Genomic DNA, 21877 nt, shown 5'->3' with positions numbered 1-21877 from the left:
AGAGAGAGAGAGAGAGAGAGAGAGAGAGAGAGAGAGGTATAAAGAAGTTTGGGGGTCAAAAATAATGCTCAAATTTCTACTTTAGATAACTAACTCAATGGGATGGAGTGGCCCTCACTAAGCTAAGGCACAAACAGGGAGGACCAGGTTGTAGGTGGGTGAAGATGAAGAGTTTAGTTTTGGGCTCAATGAGTTTGAGGTACTTGGTGGATGTCCAAGTGAAACAATCCATTAGCAGTTGAATATATGAATATGGAAGTCCTGACTATAGAATGCATTCCAGGAGTTATTAACAAACATATAAACTGTGACAATGTGTCTTGACTGGGCCAAGACTGTGAATAATTTTCCAATAGGAGCCTTGTGCCCAAGTAAGGCTATTCCCCATTTTAGGTGACAAAATGAGGGACACAACTGGGAATAGAAATTTCTTCCCCACTTCTCATCAGTGCCCAACCGTCTGGTAGTTGTTTAAGAACACGGCTTTGGAAATATTAGAAGGCAGAGCCCTTGGCAGGGACATTGACTTTTTTGAGATGAGCACTTAGTGCAGTCAATGGTGAGCCCACCTCATGCTGCTTCATCAGTAGAAGCTTTGACTGTGAGAAGGGAAGCCTAGAAAGCACATTGAGTTTATACGCTGACTATTCTGGATAAGTTCGTTCATGAGAATATGGGAGATGGTTTTGAAGGAATCTTTGGACACTAGAGAGCCATACAATAATGGTGAAGCCTTGAGAGGAAGTCAAATTATATATGGAAAGAATTCTCCAAGAACATCACTTTGGTAAAACCTGACTTCAGGGGCTCTGGAGGGCACTAAGGACAGAAAATGAGAGGTAGAGTGTTCAGAAAAAGCAAGGAGACAGACTAGGGTGGTGACACAAGAGAAAATTTACAGGATAGTGACCCATGGTGTTAACATCTTAAAGAGCCTGAAAGCATGAGAGATGAAGAAGCAAGTAAAAATGGTCACTGTATCCACTGTGGCCTATGGTAATGGAAACATTCATGTCATTTTTCTGAATTTTTGAAGTTTCCTAAAACTCATACTGTGCATTGCAAAATCATGCTCTGGGTCCTATTTCAACTATGCACCTGCTGACTGTAGTCAACATTCTGAAAAAGGACAGTCCGCCTTCAAACAATCCAACAGTATTTGTTGAGTACCTACATTTGCCTCCCTTTGATTTCTGGTTCCTTCTTCACCTAGAGGTCACTCTGCTTTCTCTCCCAGACCTTCCTCCTATTGTTAGGCAACCTGCCACCGGCCCTGCCAAGTTCTGAAAGAGTGTTTTCTAATCACTTCCCTCCCATTAAAACCTACCTATCCTGTACCCTGGAGGCTTTTAAACCAACACTGATTCAGCCTCTAAGGTGAATGGATTTGAGAAAAGGTTAAGGGTCTGAATCTAAGGAGGATTTCACAATAGTAAATGACATGGACACGTTCATGAGTAAGCATCATTCAAGGCAGAATAAATGTGCTCTGAAAGCAGGAAAACAGAGAAGGCGAGTTTCATTCCAAGAACAAACTACTTATTCTGCTAAAAGCAGCGTGGTAAACTTGTTTGAGCTGCTAAACTATTGCGATGGCTGGAAAGGCCAAGGTGAGGATGATATTTACATTTAACTACCATATTTGCCGGCATATAAGACGATTTTTTGGCCCTGAAAAATATGCCTCCAAGTGGGGGGTTGTCTTATACACCAGGTACACTTCAGATAGACTGCCCATATAACAAACTCTGTATTTTGAGTGGAAATGTTAGGGGGTCGTCTTATACGCCCAGTCGTCTTATACGCCAGCAAATACGGTAGTCTTTGCACCTTTAATCTAAGGCACTAGATAAATTGATAATTAAGGAATTATTACTGAAGGGACTTTTTGGTTAAGGGCAACTTGCCCAGAATTTCTTTAATCAAAGTAGGTGGCCACTGCATTGTTATTGTTTTATAGTATATAAGGTTAGTCTTTTTTGCTTATTTCTGAGTCCACACTACTCTTAATTTCATTTCTTTGCCATTTCTTTCTGTTTTGTGATTATGACACCAGAGTAGATATTTAACACATATGTGCTGTAATCACCTCAATTTCTTATCAGTTGTTCTTATTAATTATTGTCTGTCCTCTGTTCTTGGCCTTTGTAAAGGCAAGATACTTGAATGTTCCCCTCAGCTTGACTAAACTTTATTCAGGCTTCTTCCTGACTCTAGGCCTCTGAACTTTTTTTTAGAGCATCTACTTTAGAAAAATTTCCCTTGTAAATTCTTTGTCTGCTCCACTGAGATATAAATCTCCTAGCTTTTTGCCAGTTTTACAACCCAGAAATATCTTTCTCAAGGACAGGGGAGCCATCTCTTTGAAATGTAATAATTAAAGGAGATCTCCCAGTCTCAGTGGGAGGGTAGAAGCCTAACTTCCTAATTGTGAGAATTAGCAAGCACAATCAATCTACCAACTTACACACTAAAATCCTTCAGTACTTTTACACTAGCTGACCCCAGTGCTTAAATGACATTCTCCACCTTGGCCCCACCCCCCCATCTTTTGTTCTGTGGAGTTGAGTTCAATCTCCCTCCCCTGTTGCAATAGTCTTGAATAAAGTCTTCCTCACCTTCTTAACTCCTTCACAGGCAATTTTTCTTTGACATTTGTAATTTCCAAAACAAAGAATCTTTTTGGCACTTTCTTTTGCTATTTAAAAAAAAATATTTCTAGATAATATTTAGCTGATTACATTTACAAGTTCCCCTTTTTTAAGCTTCCTGTTTAGATAGCACAGATTCCTAGAAGAAGTTACTTTCCAAGTTTCTGAGTTAGTCTTCTGTGAGTAGTTTCCTTGTCTTTCTTTGGTGTCCTGCTGATAGAACTGGGGTATAACCCATATATTTTTCAACCACTTAACATGTTCTCAATGAGATTGCTTTTCTCTTTTCTGTGACAGCCTACCTATCAAAATCAATTCTCCCCTTTGAAATCAGTCAGTTTTCTTACTGGCAAAATCCCAGTTACTGTGGACATGTCCTATTTAGTGTTGATCTAAACACGATGCCCACTAATGGATTGTTAAGGTCAGATGTGCTTACCTGTCTTTGACCAACATCTGAGTCTATTACTTAGCATACCCAAAGAAGAAAGATACATATTTTTGTGTCTTACTTAACTATTCTGATCACTAATCAGGAGAACTCATAAAATGACTTAATAAAGTACATGACAACCCTGAGAATTTTCTGTAAAAGACAAAGTTACAGTTTGGAAAATAAATGCATAATTTTCCTAAGTCTCTCTCACTTGAAAAACTTAGAGCTTTTCTCTTTCTATGGCTATAAAACTTATGTCAATTTTTCTTTGAGTTGGACAACTTTAATTCAAAACACATGTGTGACATATGCATTTGTCTATGCCAGGCACTGCACCAGTTACAGAAGGAACTGAGATAATGTGCTTAAACTCAGATCAGTATTTTAAAAAATTATTAAATCTGCACATTTTTATACTATTTACAGTGTGTTGACTGCTAGAGTCTTCAATGTAACAATAATAAATTCAAAGAATTTCCCCCCAAGACTTTACTGTTTTATGTGTAATATTAATACTTTTTTCTTTTACTGTCAAAACACTGGCCCATGATGGACATGACTCTTGCCTTTTCAGTCTAAGAACCTATGATATGAGAGGATATCTGTGCTGCTTTAGATGGGCAGGGAGTAACCAGGTTCCTTGCTCTGTTAGATTTGTATCAACAAGGTCATAATTCCAGGTGACTAGCCATGCCAGAAGTGAAGATACAGTACCACACATGGCCTAGAAAATTGGAAGGTCATGGCTGAAACACTTACAGGCACTTTAGACATGTTTCTACAAGTAGAAAAAGCAAGGAACATGATTGAGATTCCCCACATCAATTATAATTTTCTTTTCTCTTTGTTAGTTCTAACACTGTCTTCGTGACACCAGATTACTGGGAAATGATAAAAGAAAATATGAATCTTATTATCTGGGACTTTCCTTTATTTGCTCCAACCCTCATTCTTGCCAATCAGTTCAAATCTTCAGTAGAAACCTAATTTTATCTATTGCCTTCTCAGGGAAAAAGGCTTACAACTCACTTCTGCTCATCCTCATTTCTTATGCAGGGAAAGAGAGATAAAAAGACAATAAGAGAATTGTACTTTTTTTTCCTCTATAACATTTAATTTCAGATGTGTGTTTCTTCTCCCAATGTCCAGTTTTTCTTCCTTATGAATAAGAAACATGGTCTATAAGGGAGGTACTACCAACCACTAATTTACATAAACCAGTCCCTTTATTTAATGGTTCTGCCTCAGAGTCAGTAAATATTATATTGATTTGGCTTCTCTTGTATAGCAGGTCACCTACAAGCTCTTGTAAACTTTGGTTTTCTTTTTCACTTTTTAGGAACTGGTTTGTAGGACAGATTCTCCGCTCTGCATGAACTCCAAATGACAGCTTATAATTTGGTCTGGTAATCATGCCTGATTCCTCTTTCCCATATGAACAAACAATATCCTTCTGCAGGTAAGACATTCAAGGTTTCATTTCACAAATGCTGTTCTAGTACCTACAATGTGCTGGATCCTGAGATAGTGCAGAGAGACTTTAAAGTTTAGTGGACTGTATTAATGCCAACACTAAATAGTGTTTATTGAGTGTGTGTGTGTGTGTGTGTGTGTGTGTGTGTGTGTGTGTGTGTATACATATACTCTCGTACATACACACACACATTTAGGTCCATGAAACTTTTTCTTTCATATAAAATATATAGTGTAGTAACAAATTATGATGATTCACCGACTAATTTCACTTTTATCTAATAAAAGGTAAAAATGCCAAAATGTACATTTCATGCAAGAAGTTTAGGACTTTAAAAGTACACGTCATAAGGATTAAATGGTTATTTTCAGCTTTTCCATGAATATTCAATGAAAATTGTAGGGTCTTCCTTAAAAGTTGAATACTTACTCATCTCTGCAAACAGCTGTCTTCTTTCTGCCATGGTATTTCCTCTTTTCCCACTATCTTCAATCATTCTATAAGACAAAATGGTTACAATATGTATTATCCTCATGCTTGTGGCAAATAGCTATTTCCTCGTAAACATACTCACTGTAGTTAGGCCACAAACACGGAGACAAACTATTTAGAACTGTGTATTTCAAAAGTTTTATATTCACTCACTTAAATGGCTGTATACATTTTTCCATATATAATGTTGTTGCAGGGGGTATACAATTTTTACTTTCTAACACACAATAACTACAATAGCAGATGACCCTGTCTATAACTGAATACCACCGTCTACAATTGGTTAGGCAATTCATTTCACATATAGCTTCTTTCAATTTTGAAGAATACAGCAGATATTATGGATCTCATTCAACAAATGATGAGATTGAGAGTCTCATGAACTGAGTGAAATTAATGGCATAGATGTTTAGACTCTTAAGACCAGCATGCCTTCCAGCACATTCTGCTGCAAGTTGTCCCTTGTGCACCCCAAAACCTCATTTTAGAAGCAGGTGATTTTCCAAATGTTCATTTCTAAGTTGAGTGTGTGGCACCTGCAATAGTTCCCTTATACACAATTTCATGTAAGGTCGTTAGGTTGGCTCACATCTCTCTACTTAAATAAACCTACGATTGTTTGCAGTAGATCTATTTTTAAAAATACCAACAAAACAGAGAATGAAAAAAGATACAAAAAATTAAAATTTGACTTGAGGAAAAAGAAAATAATGAGAAAGTTAATGGAAATGTTTAGTCAGATCGAGGGTTTGGGGCTAAGTATTAAGGGTTTTATAAGTTGATGGAGTTAATTTTTTACTATATCTAACTTAACTTAAAAAAATAAGATTTCCTCTCTCACACGCACATGTATACATTTATATGTATACCACTATGTTTTTAATCTTAGGCACGATAAATATAAAGCATAGCTGATCTTTTTGCATGCTCTTTCTCAAATGTGGGTCTTTGTCTATGCTATTTTTGTGTCTGGATTGCCCTCTCCCTAAGCCTAGCTAACTTGTAGTTACCCTTCAGGTCTCAATTTAAGTGTATCTTCCTCTGAAATTCCCCTAACTCTCTATTGGGTGAGTTTGGTGCCTTTCCTCTGAGCCTCCATAGCCTGCTATGGTTTTCTCTCAATGCTAAGCTTAACAAATCATTATTGAATACCTTCCATACTCCAGACACCACATGAAGTTCTGGGTCTACAACAGTGATCAAGTCATAGCTCCTGCCCTCAAGGTGCTTACATTCTAATGGGGGAGATGCAAAAGTATAAAAGCAATGAAAACACAATGAGGTAATTACAGCTGTAGAAGTGGAAAGAAAGGTATGTGAATGTAAGAGAGGTTATTACCTGGGGGTATATTTAACAGAGCTATTTGCAGAAGAGTGCTCAAGAGGTAATAGTGCTGTGTACAAAATGACTCATGGGAGGGCCAAAGAAAAAATTGGCAGTGAAACATTGTGATACCAGTCAAACTGGTCAGACAGCCTCATGAGTTGTTTTTATGAGCCGAGGATTATTTGCCTATTGCCAGAAAAGGAAAGAAAGGCAGGGTTTACAGAGCTAAGGAAAGTGTGTACCTATCTACAATGGGTGATAATATAACCAGGGTAGGTTCAATAACAATTGGAAAGGAGCAGAGTTCTTCATGAAGCTTTGGTAACAATTCACTGCTGAACACGATTAAATACTTCCCTTTCTGTGAGATTTTAAATAGGTAGGTATGGTTAATACACTCGTATAGAAAGATATCTGAAGAAAAACATGTCCCCCGTCCCCCAATTCACCTACACCCACGTCCTTTACTCCAGAGGAAGTAGGTAGATACGAATCTGACATTCACCAAGTAGTCTGGAAATAGCTTCCAATTTTTATTTCAAGAGATCAGAAGTAGAGCTTAGTCAAAAGAGAGATAGGGGATAGAACCAGTGATATGTTCCTGTATCTGTCTATATGTTGGAAGGAGATTAAAAACAAAACATTAAAAATAAATCACAAAGGATGGCAGGCTGGAAAGCTCTGATTGAACATGTCAGGGAGGTAAAGACTGGCTCTTGAACTCCAAGCACTTACTGCCTGTACTACTCATTTTGTACTGTTGTGACATCTTTTTTTCTAGTTAACTTTTTGCATAATTCTCTGGAAGGTTTTTAAGGGCAGTAGTGTCAAAAATTTTAAATTCTTCACAGTGCCTAGCAAAATCCAATCAACAAATACTATGTATACTTATTGTACCAAGAAAAAAAAAAAAGAACAGTAAAACACCAGGAAAGAAAAATAAGTGATAAGTCTGCTTTCCATGAAATAGACGTCAATTGAATTTCCAAAAACTGACTCAGAGAAGAGTAAAATTCAAATTGTACTAGTTTCAGAGATAATTATTTGAAATGAGAGAAACTAATTTATATCTATCATAATCTATGACCATACGTTTTAAAACAAAATCTTGCCTTATGAAACAGAAGTTGAAATAGAGGCAAACTATGTTGATGTCACCTTTCAGTCTATTCATCACCTTTTTCCTCTTCTTTTTTTCGGTTAATTAACTCGTAAAAGATCATCATTAATTACACAACAGGCATTAATTCTCACTTTTAAGTAAAATATGTACCTTATGAGGAAAAGAAGGAAAAACTCAGTGGTGTGAATTAATAGAAAGCCTAGGATACTGTACAATGATAAACATAAAAGGTAAAATTACACACTTCTCATTTTACCCCCTGTTTTCCGGGAAGCAGCACTGTCAGATAAAATTGAGAATACTGACTTAATACCCATTGATCACAGTCATAATAGTGAAAAAGTGAGACATGCTAGTTCACAGCTTACATTGATTCAATGGTGGGACTCACAGACAAAGTAAGCTCATGAATCCAACAGGCAAGGAGCACCACTCTGGGAGCCTGAGTTTCCAATTTCACTTTGATCAGTAGGACTTGAGACACATAATACCTGATCACATTCTCATGGCTTTGAAAGAGAGCAGAGCAATACTTTCAGTAGGGGAAGAAGGCGGGGAGGGGCAGAGGGTACTTTTAGAGAGCAATTTTGCTTCTGAAGTTGTCAATCTCAGCTTTTCATGACTTTCAATATAACTATAGCAGCTCAAAGTCGTATGGAGGAGATGAAGAGGAAAATGACCCGTCTGTGATAACACAATGTCACAAAGTGAATGGCTCACTAATAGGCCTAATTGGGGTCAGTTTGTGTTGCTCCTTCAAGTAGATGAGATGCTCGCCTACAATCTTAGAATTTACCAGAAGATTACATGAACGTCAAAAGAGCAAAACAGAAGGGCCGGCCGAGTGGCTCAGTTGGTTAAGAGCTCACTCAAGAGTTTGAGCTCTGAGCAACAGCGGTTCGAGTCCAGCCCAAGCTGAGCAGCGGCTGAGCTGCCAAAAAAAAAAAGAGCAAAACAGAACTAACAGTGATAAATAAGTGATAAGCCCATCAGGAATTTTTTTTTTTTTTTAACTAGAGCTCAGTCCCACGAATTATACGGGGTATGTGTTGTTTTCACTTATGAGAATCCATCCATTCATTTTCTTAAGAAATGTTTATAATGTAGCGATAATGTGCCAGACACTCTACTAGTTTCTCAAGACCCAAAGACTAATCAGACATGATCCTTGCCTTTAAAAAGCTCACAGTCTAGAAGGGGAAACAAATTATTTTAACAAATAACTTTAATTTGGTGTAATATGTACAATAATGGAAGTATGTACTGCTAAATATAGTTTACTTCGGGAAAGAGCTGAAAAAGGCATCAAAGAAAGGGTGACTCTGGAAAAGAGTTTTAAAGGATAAATAGACATTTTCCAGATAGATAAGAGTGAAGGAAGGGCAACTGTAGTTAGAATCATGAAAAAGCATGGAGCTTTAAAAAGGGTATACAGTAGATTTGGAAATTGGGGATAGTTCAGTATTGCTGAGTGCAAGTGACCGAGGAGATGCTGGAGAGGTAAACAGACATCAGATCTAGAGAGCCGTATTTGTCACGTTTAGGCAGTACAGGGCTTTCCTATAGGAGACAGGGTGCCATCCAAGGTTTAAGCAGGAAACTGATGTGTACAGATTTAGGTTTTTGTCAAGAATACCCCAGCATGGTGAGTGGAGAAGAGATTGTGTAGGCAAGAGGGCAGGAGGTGGGAGCATATAATTAAAGGAAGAGTCCAGTTAGCTGGGTACTTCTGTGATTCGGGAGTGAGAATATCCTGTTTGACGCTAAAAGATGGATTTGAGAGAGATTTAGAACGCATTCAATAGGACTTGGTGACTGGCAGGTCTCATGGGAAGAGCAGAGGTGAGGACCTCAGCTTTTGCTCTCTCACAGCACTTCACACATGTTAGGGAACAATCTGTGGCTCTCACAACAATGATGAGTTCCTAGGAGGGGAATTCACCAAGTCACCCTTGTTCCAGCACAGTCTTTATAAGAGGGTTGAAAACTGGTGAGGGAGCCTTCCAACTCTTTGCCCCATATATGAAGGAAGAATCAAATACCAGAGTAGGACAGTATGGGAAACAGCAAGGCATAAAGAATAAATCTAAATGTAGGGCACAGAGTGTTAGAAGAATGTGAATTGTATTTTAGTCCAGTGAGAACAAGTTCGCATTGAAATATCACATACTCAAGTTACTTCCTTCACATCTTTACTCCAATATCATCCACAATAAACATACATTTCTCTCACACATGACATAGAAGGCATTTTAAAGGTAGAACCTTAACCTAATGGTGTCTTCCATTTGTATAAGGTTCTGAAGATTATAAAATGCTTTTTCCTATAACCTTGTGAGGAAGTGGGGGGGAGATATTATTATTCCCAAGTTATAGTTGAAGAACTTAAGACTCAGGCAGGTAAAGGGGATGCTCATACAGTATTTTCTGACAGGGCAGGGAATTGAATCTTTCTTTTTTTTTTTTTCTTCTTTTAATATTTAAATTCCTAGTCTGGTATGAATTCTAATTGCCAGTAATCTTATTCCATCTGCTACTGTTCCACACAAATCAAGATTTTCTGGAACTGGTAAACTAAAAAGCAGTTGATAGAATTCAGTAATTACCAGGCCAAAAGGAGAATGGAGGGAGGAAGGGTCCACACTGAGGGATTTCTTTGTGGGACACTTCTTAATGGAATCCTCTTATTTTAATGCACTGTTATACTGGAAATAATCATGGTAATTAACATAATTCCCAGCATCCAGATTTATGTCAACCCAGACACATATATACACGCACCAACTCACACACCAATTCACGCTCTCACAGTTTCAAACCCACAAAAGCCGACCATGTTTTTACAAATGTCTGGCTCTGCTTTGCTTTTGCTCCATTTTTAAAAAACACTGAAAATTTGCAGACTTTGTGTTTAGTATGATGAGACTGTTTTCATGCTTTATTTTCCTCCATTTTGCTCCAGGTGAATGACAAGAAGATGCTGGGTTCAGCAACCACCAACTGCAGCACTCTGTGAAGTTAATAACTGCAGTGAAGGCCATTTCAAGCTCCTTTTCCTCCTTTAATTGATTTATTGGTAGCATATAAATGCCTGTTTCCATTTCTGTTAATGAAAGAGGCCTCGATATGACTTTTTCTGATTTACATTCTAGTCCTAATCTTTGGCAATATAATAAAAAAGCATCCAGAGCTCTTTCCTGAAGCAAGGTATAACTGCATTTGCTTTTACTTCCTAGTCCTTTATCGAGACATGAGCCCCCGAAATCAGGAAAATGCGGTTACTAAAATAAATGGCTATAATGGATTCCTGACTTTGTCTTTTACTATGAACATCATCTTCTACTTTTGGAACTTGGGTCTTGTTTTGGGGCTCAAGGGGCATGAACTCACTCTTTTAGTGTAATGACTAGCTGGACATATTATCAGGGATTTGATCTTCTCTGGAATGTTATCTGCTATCATAGTTCTCAGATGTAGCTGCCCATCACACCAGCCTGGAGACTGTACCAAAAATGCACATACCTGAATTTGCTGAATCTGGGGTTGGAGCAAAGCATTTGTGCTTTTTAAAAGCACCATAGTGGTCCTGATACACAACCAGGTTTGAGCTAGAAATATGACACTAGTTGAGCTTGACCATGAACTTATTTGCATAACATTATGCTGGAATTCTTATGCTGCTTTGTAATGTGTTTCTCTAGCTTGTACTACACATTATCAAATATACTTTGAGCCAAAGGAGAAGATAATTAATTCTTTGGGGAATGTAAATATACATATAAATCCATTGATATAGATACCTAATGAGGCAAACTTAAAAAGTAGAAAATGCCGTTAAAAATGAGAAAACCATTTTTATTCTGGGAAAGAACTAGTCTTGGTGGTACTTTCAAGTCAGGAAGGAACCTGCTGTTCTGGGGTTAAGAGAGTACATGACGTTTAAGGACACTTGGTTTTCTTTGGTTTTGTTTGATTTCATTTGACTTGGAACGAAGCTAGGACTCCTGCTCCACAGCAGCTGGTATGACCCTCACCTCCCTCTTACTATCAGTAAGGGCTTAAGGATTGCAAAGTGAAACTGTGAGCAACTTGGCATGGGTAAAAAGGAACCTTTTGGAAAGAAAACGATCAAAATTTGGACTGTCATGTGAGGTTCAAAGTTATGAGAATGTTTCTGAAGGACTAGGGAACCCAGCCAAGAGCTTGATCAAAAGGACCCAAGGGTCCCTAGGGGAGGCTACCATAAGGAGGGTGTCATCTGTTTGCTCTACTGTGCTGAAACCTAAGCTTTTTTAGAGAACCATGTTTTATCCAATATGATGTGCCTTTGGGACAATGGCTGTGTGTGTGTGTGTGTGTGTGTGTGTGTGTGTGTGTGTGTGTGTGTGTACACATCTCAAGAGCAGTAATGTTAGGTGTATAAGCACATGTCATCATGGTGGAATGATGGCTGATCCTAACACTGGAGTGAAAGTCTTCCTGGCTCTCCTGCTGGGACTGCACAAAGTTTTTAACTTCTGTGGGGCGGATGTTAAGAAATGACAGCCTTCTGATCATTTGGAACATTCTCAATTCAGTCAAGATGGCACTGTTTATAAACATAGGTCTGTTTCTTTTTCCTAAATAGCCAATGAATAAAAATCCCCCTCCTCTCCAAAATTAGAAAAATATTTTCCCATTAATCTTGCAATAAGAGAATCCCAAATTTTGTAATTGAATTTTTTGAGCCCCCACTTAATCTCATTACAGTGGGATTATTACCTGTCTATCTATCTATCTATCTATCTATCTATCTATCTATCTATCTATCTATCTATCTATCTATCTAAACACTTATAAAAGTGAAATATTTTGGAAAACTTTAAAGATTGTAATCCCAAATTTTTTTTCAAGTGACTTGAGTTAAATTTAGCTTCTCAGTGAAAGGATGTGACAAGACAGAATATGTTCTCTGATTAAGCAGTGCAAAGCTGTCTAGTCTGTAATTTCTTTTAAGGCTTAGACCCTTTTAATGATTTGATAAAGGGGATGGACCTTCACCACCCCCCACCCCTCAAAAAAAAATTCATATCCATGGATAGACGAACCGAGGAATTATAGTTCCCTGCATGTGCTGGTTTAGGGGAAGAAGGACAGGATTTGGTGAGAAACAAAGGTAGCTTTATCTTATAGGCAGCACCAACTCATAGTTAAAGGGAGCAGCCAGTCTCAGTAGATGCATCTATCCAGCAACTATCCAGGGGAGAGGGTAGGAAGGCTGGCAGCAGTCTCAGAAAGCCTGGAGAGGAGCGACATCCTGGTGGAGCTGTGATGATGGGAGAAGGCAGTGGGGGGCTCTTTGCATGACAGAAGCCAGAGTGCCTGGGTATACAAACTCAGTATTCATGTGTTAGGCTACAATTCTCATCCAAAGTGCTGTGGGACAGCACCGGCATGACTCCTGGTGCTTGAAAGGATTCTACTTTATATTTTGTTTTGGAAGATCTTAAAGTATAGAAAGTAACAGATCTTGCATTGTCCAACTATCGTGCTTTGAGAAACACAACAACTAGAGCTGCGACTGACCATGGGCTAATTGTTATCTTGACTTCCAGGAGAGTGATTTCCATGAGAACTGGGAAAAGGAGAGTGAGAATAAAAGTGCACGACAGAACACGGAGCATCGAGATGCCAGCCAGAGAGTCTTGTGTGCTTTAAAATTTCCATTTTATTTTTTAGGGTTGGGGAGTACTGAGTTTGGAGAGGTGGAAAAGTGCTAGGCAAGTAAGTATATTGTTTTTTGCAACTGGACAAGTTTTCTGCAACAGTACAAAAAATCTGACTTTTTCCGAGAGAAGAAATAATAATAGTGAGAATAAAAATAAGAATAATTGTCACAACACTATTTCAAACAATTACAATTTTACAAAAAAAGCTTTCTATGTACCAAGTAATATGCAGAAATTTTCGCGTTCATGTTCTTATAAGAACACCATAATGTTGGTATTATTCCCATTTTACTGATGTGGAAACTGAGCTTCACAGAGATTAAATCATTGCCCAAGTGACCAATTTAGGGTTTAAAACCTGACATGTCTGACCATAGAGCCCACTGGGCCTCTTAAGAAAGACCAAAATGGCATTGTATGAAGTAAGACTCAAGGAAACCACTCTATTTTTTCCCTAAGGGTTGGGTGGTAGGACATTGCCCACACGTATACACACTGAATTGGGCTAAAGCATAATTTAAGATATGCACTAGTGGACATCAAGGGGAGGTAGGCAGGATGAAGTTAATGAGTTATACAATGTCACAAGTTCGCTAAGGAAAGAGACTTGCAAGTCATAAAGTGCCTATATCCTCTTCATCCCCCCATTCAATTTCTTCCACCTCTCCTCTTTATTTTATTCCTTCTCTCTCTGATCTAGCCTTCTCTTTTTGTTCTTCATTTCATTTCCTTAATCCAGCTCCTTTATTCATTGTCTTCATTTTTATGTGCATTACAGAATATGACTCAAACCAACAAAACAGATAGTTCCTAGCTTGAGAAAGAAAGGCTAGGCAAGTATAGTGGGAAAAGAAAACAGGAAGTTTTATGATGAGTAAGTTCTGAGGCTCTAATTAACGTACAGCGTGGTGGCCGTAGTTAATAATATTGTATTTTAAATGTGAAATTTGCTAACAGATATCTAAAGTGTTCTCATTAAAATAAAAAAATTAAAAAAGGTAACTAGTGAGGCAATGGATGTGTTAACTTGATTGTGGGGATCATTTCACAATGTGTAGGTATATGAAATACTCATGTTGCACATTTTAATTATATTACAATTTTATTTGTCAATTATACGTCGATAAAGCTAGAAAACAAAACCAGTTTTATGCCCTTAAAAATGCAAATTTCCCTCAGAGAATTTGAAAGTTCACCTTAGAGTAATGAATTTTTTTGCTTTCTTTTTAAATACCTGGCTGAGATAAACACAGTGAGGAAATGGCAATTTTGATTGACTGGGAAAAAGAAATAATCATGGCTCTTGAGTGCTTCCTGGAGAGGTCAGGTTTGGATAATATGCTCTAGAGGCTACATGAGGAAACTGTCTTTTGCAATAAGGGAGATGGGAGGGTAAATGGTAAAAGAGGGCTAAGGTAGGTAGGTGGGAAGATGTTCATATGACCATTACTATGTATTCATGGATTCAGAACCAATAACAAAGTTGTCAGAAGAATGCAGAGGTCCAAATGCAGTCCATGACAGGTGTAAAAAGATCAAAGGGAGTGTTTACTAAATTTAAAAAAAAAATCCCTTTCTTCCCTACTAATTCTTCTATATGTCTCTGAAAATTTATTTGTGCCAGAACAAATATTATTAAAGGATAAATCTCAAGAATTCTAGCTTGTAGAAGGAACTATTTTGTTCTCACTTAAAATGAGGACTTAAGAGAACCTACATTTAACCACTTTTCAATCTAGTTTGATGTCTCAGTAAAAAGTAGAATAGAGACCAACCCATAGTTAACTATTAAATTAATTAAAATTATGCTAGTTTTTCCATTTCCCCACTCACATTCTCTCTATGGAGACTATCTCAGGCTTACACAATATAAAACAACTTAGAAAATAGCAATGACATTGTAGGGACTCTGGTGATTGCTATCCAGTAAAAGCACAGCCAAGTGTCTGGGGTTAATGAATATACAGGCCAAAATTAAATAGGCCACATGAAAAAGAAACAGGCAGAGTGTATGAGCAGCCAACAGTGATGGCTGCAAGATCCCCAGCAGTAAACAATGGCATTTTGCACACCATGGTGCTTTCCCTGAGTCAAGGGCTGACTGGCATGACAGGAGTACAGAAAGGAAAGAGAAGAACCAGACGCTGCCCTTATTTCTTGCCTCTGGATCTGTTTGTATGAAATATAAGGCTCTTAGTTATATCCCTTCCATTGAAGAGAATTTTGTCTGAAATTAAGGGGAATGACCAGAAGAAATCTCTGTTTCTTGAGAAAGCCATGGATCTAAGTTGGAAGCTGCCAAGAATTTGAGTGGGGAGGAATAGCTGGTGGGAATGAGTCTTTCTTTTCAGTCTTGAATTATGCAGGCCCTCTAAATCATCCTGTTAAGGCAGAGGCATGAATGCCTGGGTAATGTAGCAGGAAGGGACTATGAGATTCATGCATCAATAATAACAACACCCAACATTAATTAAGTGCTTGCCATGTGTGGATAGGCTCTGAACTAAGCATTTTCCATAAAACATCCTATATATTTCTATCCTAACTTTGAGATAGGTCATATTATACTATCCTGTTTTACAACGAGAAAACCAAGGCGGATGACTTAGATAGAATAATGCCTCCCACAAAGATGTCCATGTCCTAATCCCCAGAATTTGTGAATATGGTACCTTATAGGGCAAAAGAGAGTTTGCTGATGTGATTAAATTAAATTTCTCGAGATGGGGAAATTATCCTGGATTATCGGTGTGGGCCCAATTTAACTACAACAGTCCTTATAAGGGAAAGAGAGAGACTTTGAAGATGGAGGACAGGCCCACAAACTAAAGAATGAAGGTGGCCTCTAGAAGCTGGAAAAGGTAAGGAAACGAATTCTCCTTTAGAACTGCCAGAAGAAAAGCAGCCCTGCTGACACCCCGATTTTAGCATAGTCAGACCCATTTTGGGCCTCCAGAACTGTACGATAATACATCTGTCTTGTTTTAAGCCACTAAATTTGTGATAATTTGTTACTGCGGGAACAGGAAACTAATACAGCTGAGAAAGGTTAAGAAATTTTCACAAGATCTCATCGCTGGCAGCCACCCAACCAGGATTTGCACTTTAGAAGTCTCTCTAGAGGCTATATACTCAGCCATTATGCTGCTCCACCAACCTATTCCTCTTTAGACTCTATTAGCTCCTAAATATAAGATATTCATTTATTGAGACCTACTACGTTAATTACACATTTTCATGATCTTATTTAGTCCTCAGATGTAGTGGTTTTATTATCCCCATTTTACAGATGAGGAAAGTGAGACTTAAGAGGTTTTTAAAGAGCTGAAATTTAAATCTAGGTCAGTCTGACAGACTTTCACTCTAAGCTTTTAGCCTCTTCATCCTACTTCCATATTTGTTTGACCAACATTTGCAGGGCATCTGCTAAATGCCATCATAAAACAAACTCAAATCGAGTACTTTCTCCTCAGTAATTCCTGAACACATCTGGATGGCTCATACAGGAATCACTATATCAACTACACACTAGGAATATTTCATTCCAGAGGGTTGGTGCTGGAATCCTTGGGCAAAAGGCTACCATTGACACAAACCTTTTCAATCTCAGGGCTTCCGGATGAGAAATAACCAGGCTGCACTCTGAGACCGTCTGTATCAATACATTTAATTAGTTTTCATTGCTTAATTAATATGATCAAATGTAATAGATAAATATAGTGAAGAATATTTTCAGATTATTAAAATATGAGATCACACAACTGATTATCACAATAGAAGAATCATCACAGCCCCAGTCTACCACATATCAAACATCATCTGGATGGGAGAATACCCTGCTTATAATAGATATAATATTCTAAAACATAAGAATTGCTAGCTTGGGCCGGCTGAGTGGCGCATTGGTTAAGAGTTGGCTTGGGACGCCAGCTCTGAGCAGCAGGGCACTGGTTTGGATCCCACATGAGGGCCAGTGACGCTGCGCCCTCTACAGGTAAGATAGTGAACAACAGCTCGACCTGGAGCTGGGCTGCCGTGAGTCGCCGGTGACAGCAGTAGGCTGCAGTGGGGCTGGCCCGCTGCGGGAGTGAGCTTTCGTGACTGCTGTGAGCCACCGCGCCGTCCAAGGCCCAGCTACCAATCTGCCTCACTCGGGAAGAGTGCAATGATAATACCAACATGGGCAGCGAAGCGACGTCTTCCACAACTAGACTGAAGAACAAAAGGACAGCAACTTGTCTGTTCCCCTTCCCTGATTCCCTAACGCTGTTCTTCTCCCCCAAGTCCCCAATAAAATCTTTAAAAAAAAAAAAAAAGAATTGCTAGCTAACCAAAGAGTGTGGAAATGAGTTAGTTGCCTGCTACTGGGAACTTTATAACCCAAAAAACCAGTACTGCAAAGAATTCCATTAAGCCAATTAAAAGATCACATACTTTTCATACTTTTCTTATGTTGTTATTCTTACAATAATATAAAAGACAAAGTGATATACAATCATGTAGAAACAGACCTGCCCAGAGAACCAGAAAACAAAGCTAATTGTTGAATTACAATCCTTTCAATTAGTGTTTGTAAATAAAACAAATCACACACACACACACACACACACACACACACACACACACTGTGCGTCTCTGACTCATGATGCCCATACTTCAAACTACCGCCATTTCACAGACACACCAGTAGAAACAGTCACAACGATGCAAAATAAGAACTGTAGCACTTGAACAAAACATTTTTAGCCAAATAGCATTAACATCACTGTAGACATACTTTTGAGATTGTAAAAAAATGACTCTTTTGATGCATCCTACGAGTATGTGTTCACTCTGTGAATCTGTGAATGCTGAAAGCCAGTGTTCCGGATTTATGCTTCAGTGTTTGCATTTATGGAAACCAGCGTCCCTGGATCTCATGAGAACATAGCAAAGGGTAATAGCAGCAGGCTCAGTGTCCCTGACTGAACAATCAGTTCTCTTTTTAACAAAGGCTTTTGCTGAGGGGCACTTAAGCCATTTCCTGATGGTGCTGAGCACACAGGCTAGCGTCCACCACTTCACTGTCATTCAATGCACCAGAGCAGTGATGCATTTAATAGTACCTTAGTGACTTCAAAGATTAAATGAGCCTAAACTACTACCTGGAAATAATTAGGCACTGAGAGAAATAACTACTGAAAACCTGTATTTTCAAAGCTCCACAAAGCTGTTGAAAGGGATTCTGGGACTCAGGAAGTTTACAATATGTGACCAACAGTATCCTTTGAGATCACATGGTATAGAAATCTATCTCAGAGACACTCTCTTCCAGCTGTGAGCCGTTACATTATTACGCTTGAAACACGAGTCGGTCCTGTCTCTTACAGTCACATAAAGTCAGGCCTGCCTCACATTTCAGGGGCAAATGGATGTGGCGCATGAATAAAGGAGCCAGATCAAGAAGTTCCTCATCATTACTTCCCCATTTGTGATACGTTTCTGTACCACCATTTCCTGACTGTGGTATCACTTGGTGAGAACAGTGAAGCTCAGAAATCTAGCAATAGGTCAAAGGCTGCACAGCGAAGTCGCAAAGCCAAGTTCAGAACGTAAATTTCCTGGGTCCTATCTAGAGATGTTTTCAACCTATCATATTGCCTTCACATGCCCATGCCACTGTTTGTCTATTTTGATTTACAGATCTCTACCTTTGAGCCAGTTTCTCTACTGTAAAAACTCTAGAGAACTCCTTTCAAGAAAGGAATATGGGGTGTTAGGGATGGGAGGGGGAATGAAGAATGAGAATCCTAGAGTTTACAATTAATTGTCATAATCACAAGGGCCCACTGAAGTCCTTTCAAGCAAATAAGTCATTGCCCTATGGCAACACATGCCTGGAAATGTTTCAAACTTGAGTTATTGTTCTCTAAGGTCCATTAATTGTCTGCAAAAAACCAAGCTAATACGACCTTGAAATGACAGAGCTCTTTAAAGTTTGGTGTGGCTTTGTTCATCCAAACTTTAGGATTACGCCAATATTTCATGGAAGTGTGCAGAGAAAAGACTATTTGTGATGGTGAAAAACAGAAAGTGAACAGCACTTCTCCCATCCAAACAACAACAACAAAAAAACAATTGTTACTGTTTTAGTTAAAAAATATGTCATTTACATATGACAAACATGTTTATGTTTAATATAGAGCCTGCTTATATTCTTCTAACATAGAATCAGAATCAGGTTTTTGTTTTTTTTCAGTTTAAAAGGTTCAAACTAATTGTGCAGCTTTTCTCTGCAAAACTTGTCGAGAGCTATTCGGAGCATTGATCTGGGAAACTTGCTCTAGCAGAGCATTCTGCACTCATCCTCCATTAATGTGCTGCTCGTGGCTCTGGGCTCTCAGAACCAGGGCCCTTGTAAGACTGTTAACTCTGCACAAAACTCTAGATATAAGGGGTATCGAAAGGGGCATTACTATTAGATCAGCATTTCTTACTGTCAAATGCTCTCCTGGTACAGACATATTAGATTCCTAACAGTAGAGGGAAGGGATTCATCACATCAGGACAGCAGACAGAAGGACAGAATACAGAGGCTAGGTGCAGTAAGAGGAAACAGGAGAGAAAGGAGCTATATAGGAGGGTGAAAACCTGGTTTACCTGGTAATCTGGGATTTTAGTAAACCATGTGTTTTGAATGGCAAACAACCAATATGGACACCTTTGTCTGGGAAGAAGTAGACATGCTACATTGTTTAATTTATGAGGTGCTGGGATATTCTCCTCATTAGCTAAGCCTGTACTGTGTGTGCCTTCCTTGGTTCAGCTGTTGTGCTTCTATTATGGCAGCTTGTGATTACATGAGCTAATTGAGTAGCCATGCCTGCTGTGTCTAATGGCCTCTGTAGTAAACTAAGATGCATTTTGTAGAATAGCAAGTAAAAGCAGGATGGGCTTCCTACTGCCTTTAATTTAAAGTCCAAAATCCTTAAAATGGTTTTGTGGGGCCTGAGCAATCTGGCTCATAGGTTCATCCAGGCCCACGTCTCTCTATTCACTCGCTGCACTGTAGTTATATATGCCTCCAGGCCTCCTTTCTGCTGATTCCTTTTCCTGGAATATTCTCTTTTCTCTTCCCCTTGTGTATCCCAACCCTCCCAGTCCCAAGCCTGGCCAGCTCCCATTAGTGTCACTACCCCAGGGCAGCCTTTCCTAATTTCTCTAATACATTCTAGTTATCTGCTTTTATAATGCCCTCATAACTTACTTTTATAACAGCTATCACAATGATAGTCATAAAAGACTTTACGAAATTGGTGTTTTTTTATGTGGTTTTTTTTTGGTGTCTGTAACACTCATAAGACTGTCAGTTTCAAAGAAGGCATGTAACCATCTCGGCAATGTTAATTGGAAGATTTCTGTGCACAGGAGGTAAACAGTGCAAGCAGTAATTACAGAATATTAATATGACAGTAAATACACAGGATAAACCAGAGATGGGGAAGACTAAGAAGCTTTGGAAGATTTGACCTGGAAGGTCTGGCAGTGGAACTCACAGATACAAAGCTGTTCCCAAGAACTGGAGGGCTCCCTCTTTCTGAGCAGTCAGCCTTTGGCTGTATATCATGTAGTAAGAGGGAGGGCCATGGTGGAGGTGACTCAGTTATTGCTCAGAGAAACTACTTAGAAATAAAATGAGAGAAATTATTCACTTTTAATCTTATAGGTTCAAATACATATTTAAGAGTTGAGGAGACATAGTGAAGAACAGACCATCTTAGAAGAAATAATTAATATTGGACTTAAATAAGAGTTGTTTCTCAATCATTTCACAAAATAATTTCACACACTTAAATATGGTTTTAAATTTTAAACTGTATGCTGTTTGTGGGTGTAAACTTAGATAACAACTTTCATAGGTATAATTTGACTAAATCGCCGTAATAAATGTTACCTAGCTCTTTCTTTGATGATAAAGATAGTCTTTATATACATTGAAAATATACAGTTCTGTTTCAGTTAAGCTTCAAATGGTCAAAAAGGAATACAATTATTTTCTATTAATCTTCAGTTTTATATGGAGCTAATTTCTTCCTGAGCCAAAGGTGAAATGTGTTGCCCTGTGGCATGTTATGCCCTTCTTGACAAACCTGAGGATGTATGCAAAGCTTGAAGATTAAATTATATGAGAAACAAGTAAATAATTATTCCCCATATTTTGTACTTTCTATTAATAGAATCAGATAGGTTATTTTTAATTTTTCAAAATTCACTACTGTATTTTCCATCATTATTTTCAAATAGGACCTATACTTAAAGAACTTGGTTGATCCATTATGCTCTGGGCTATCATGTACTATGAAAAATTTTCAAAAGTTCACTCTTATTTTAAGTGCACAATTTTGAGTAGCCCCCAAACATGTGGGCAAAGCTCTTTTAATCCCAAGGAGTTTAAGTGGAGCCCAAAATAACAGAATACTGAAATTCCTACCTTTACAAAGCTGACTTCATCTTCTCTCAATCCAGCCTAGTGGTTTCAAAACCTGGAATTTAATTCTGTGTGTACAATCTCTCATTCTTCTCCCTTTATCTGTGACTCTTAAGATCCCTGACACATGGCTATGGGAAACAATTTAATTCCTCATTTGGTGACAGTTGCTTGCTAGAAAACCAATGGGATACGTACT

General features: G+C 38.4%; 1 protein-coding gene across 39 annotated transcripts in view; it reads right to left on the bottom strand.

Annotated features, from left to right (window-relative positions):
* Positions 1-21877, bottom strand: part of DTNA (dystrobrevin alpha) — a 385580-nt gene that overhangs the window by 120019 nt on the left and 243684 nt on the right. For all 39 annotated transcript variants that reach the window (XM_019652072.1, XM_019652081.1, XM_019652079.1 and 36 more), the window contains one exon: positions 4991-5058. In XM_019652072.1, coding sequence (XP_019507617.1) covers positions 4991-5057 — 67 coding nt within the window. In that variant the 5' untranslated portion in view covers position 5058. The remainder of the gene's footprint in view (positions 1-4990; positions 5059-21877) is intronic.

Source organism: Hipposideros armiger, unplaced genomic scaffold (genome assembly GCF_001890085.2).
Source record: "Hipposideros armiger isolate ML-2016 unplaced genomic scaffold, ASM189008v1 scaffold_173, whole genome shotgun sequence".
Classification (NCBI taxonomy): domain Eukaryota; kingdom Metazoa; phylum Chordata; class Mammalia; order Chiroptera; family Hipposideridae; genus Hipposideros; species Hipposideros armiger.
The sequence above is the reverse complement of the archived record's forward strand: the minus strand, read 5'-3'. Positions and strand labels throughout refer to the sequence as shown.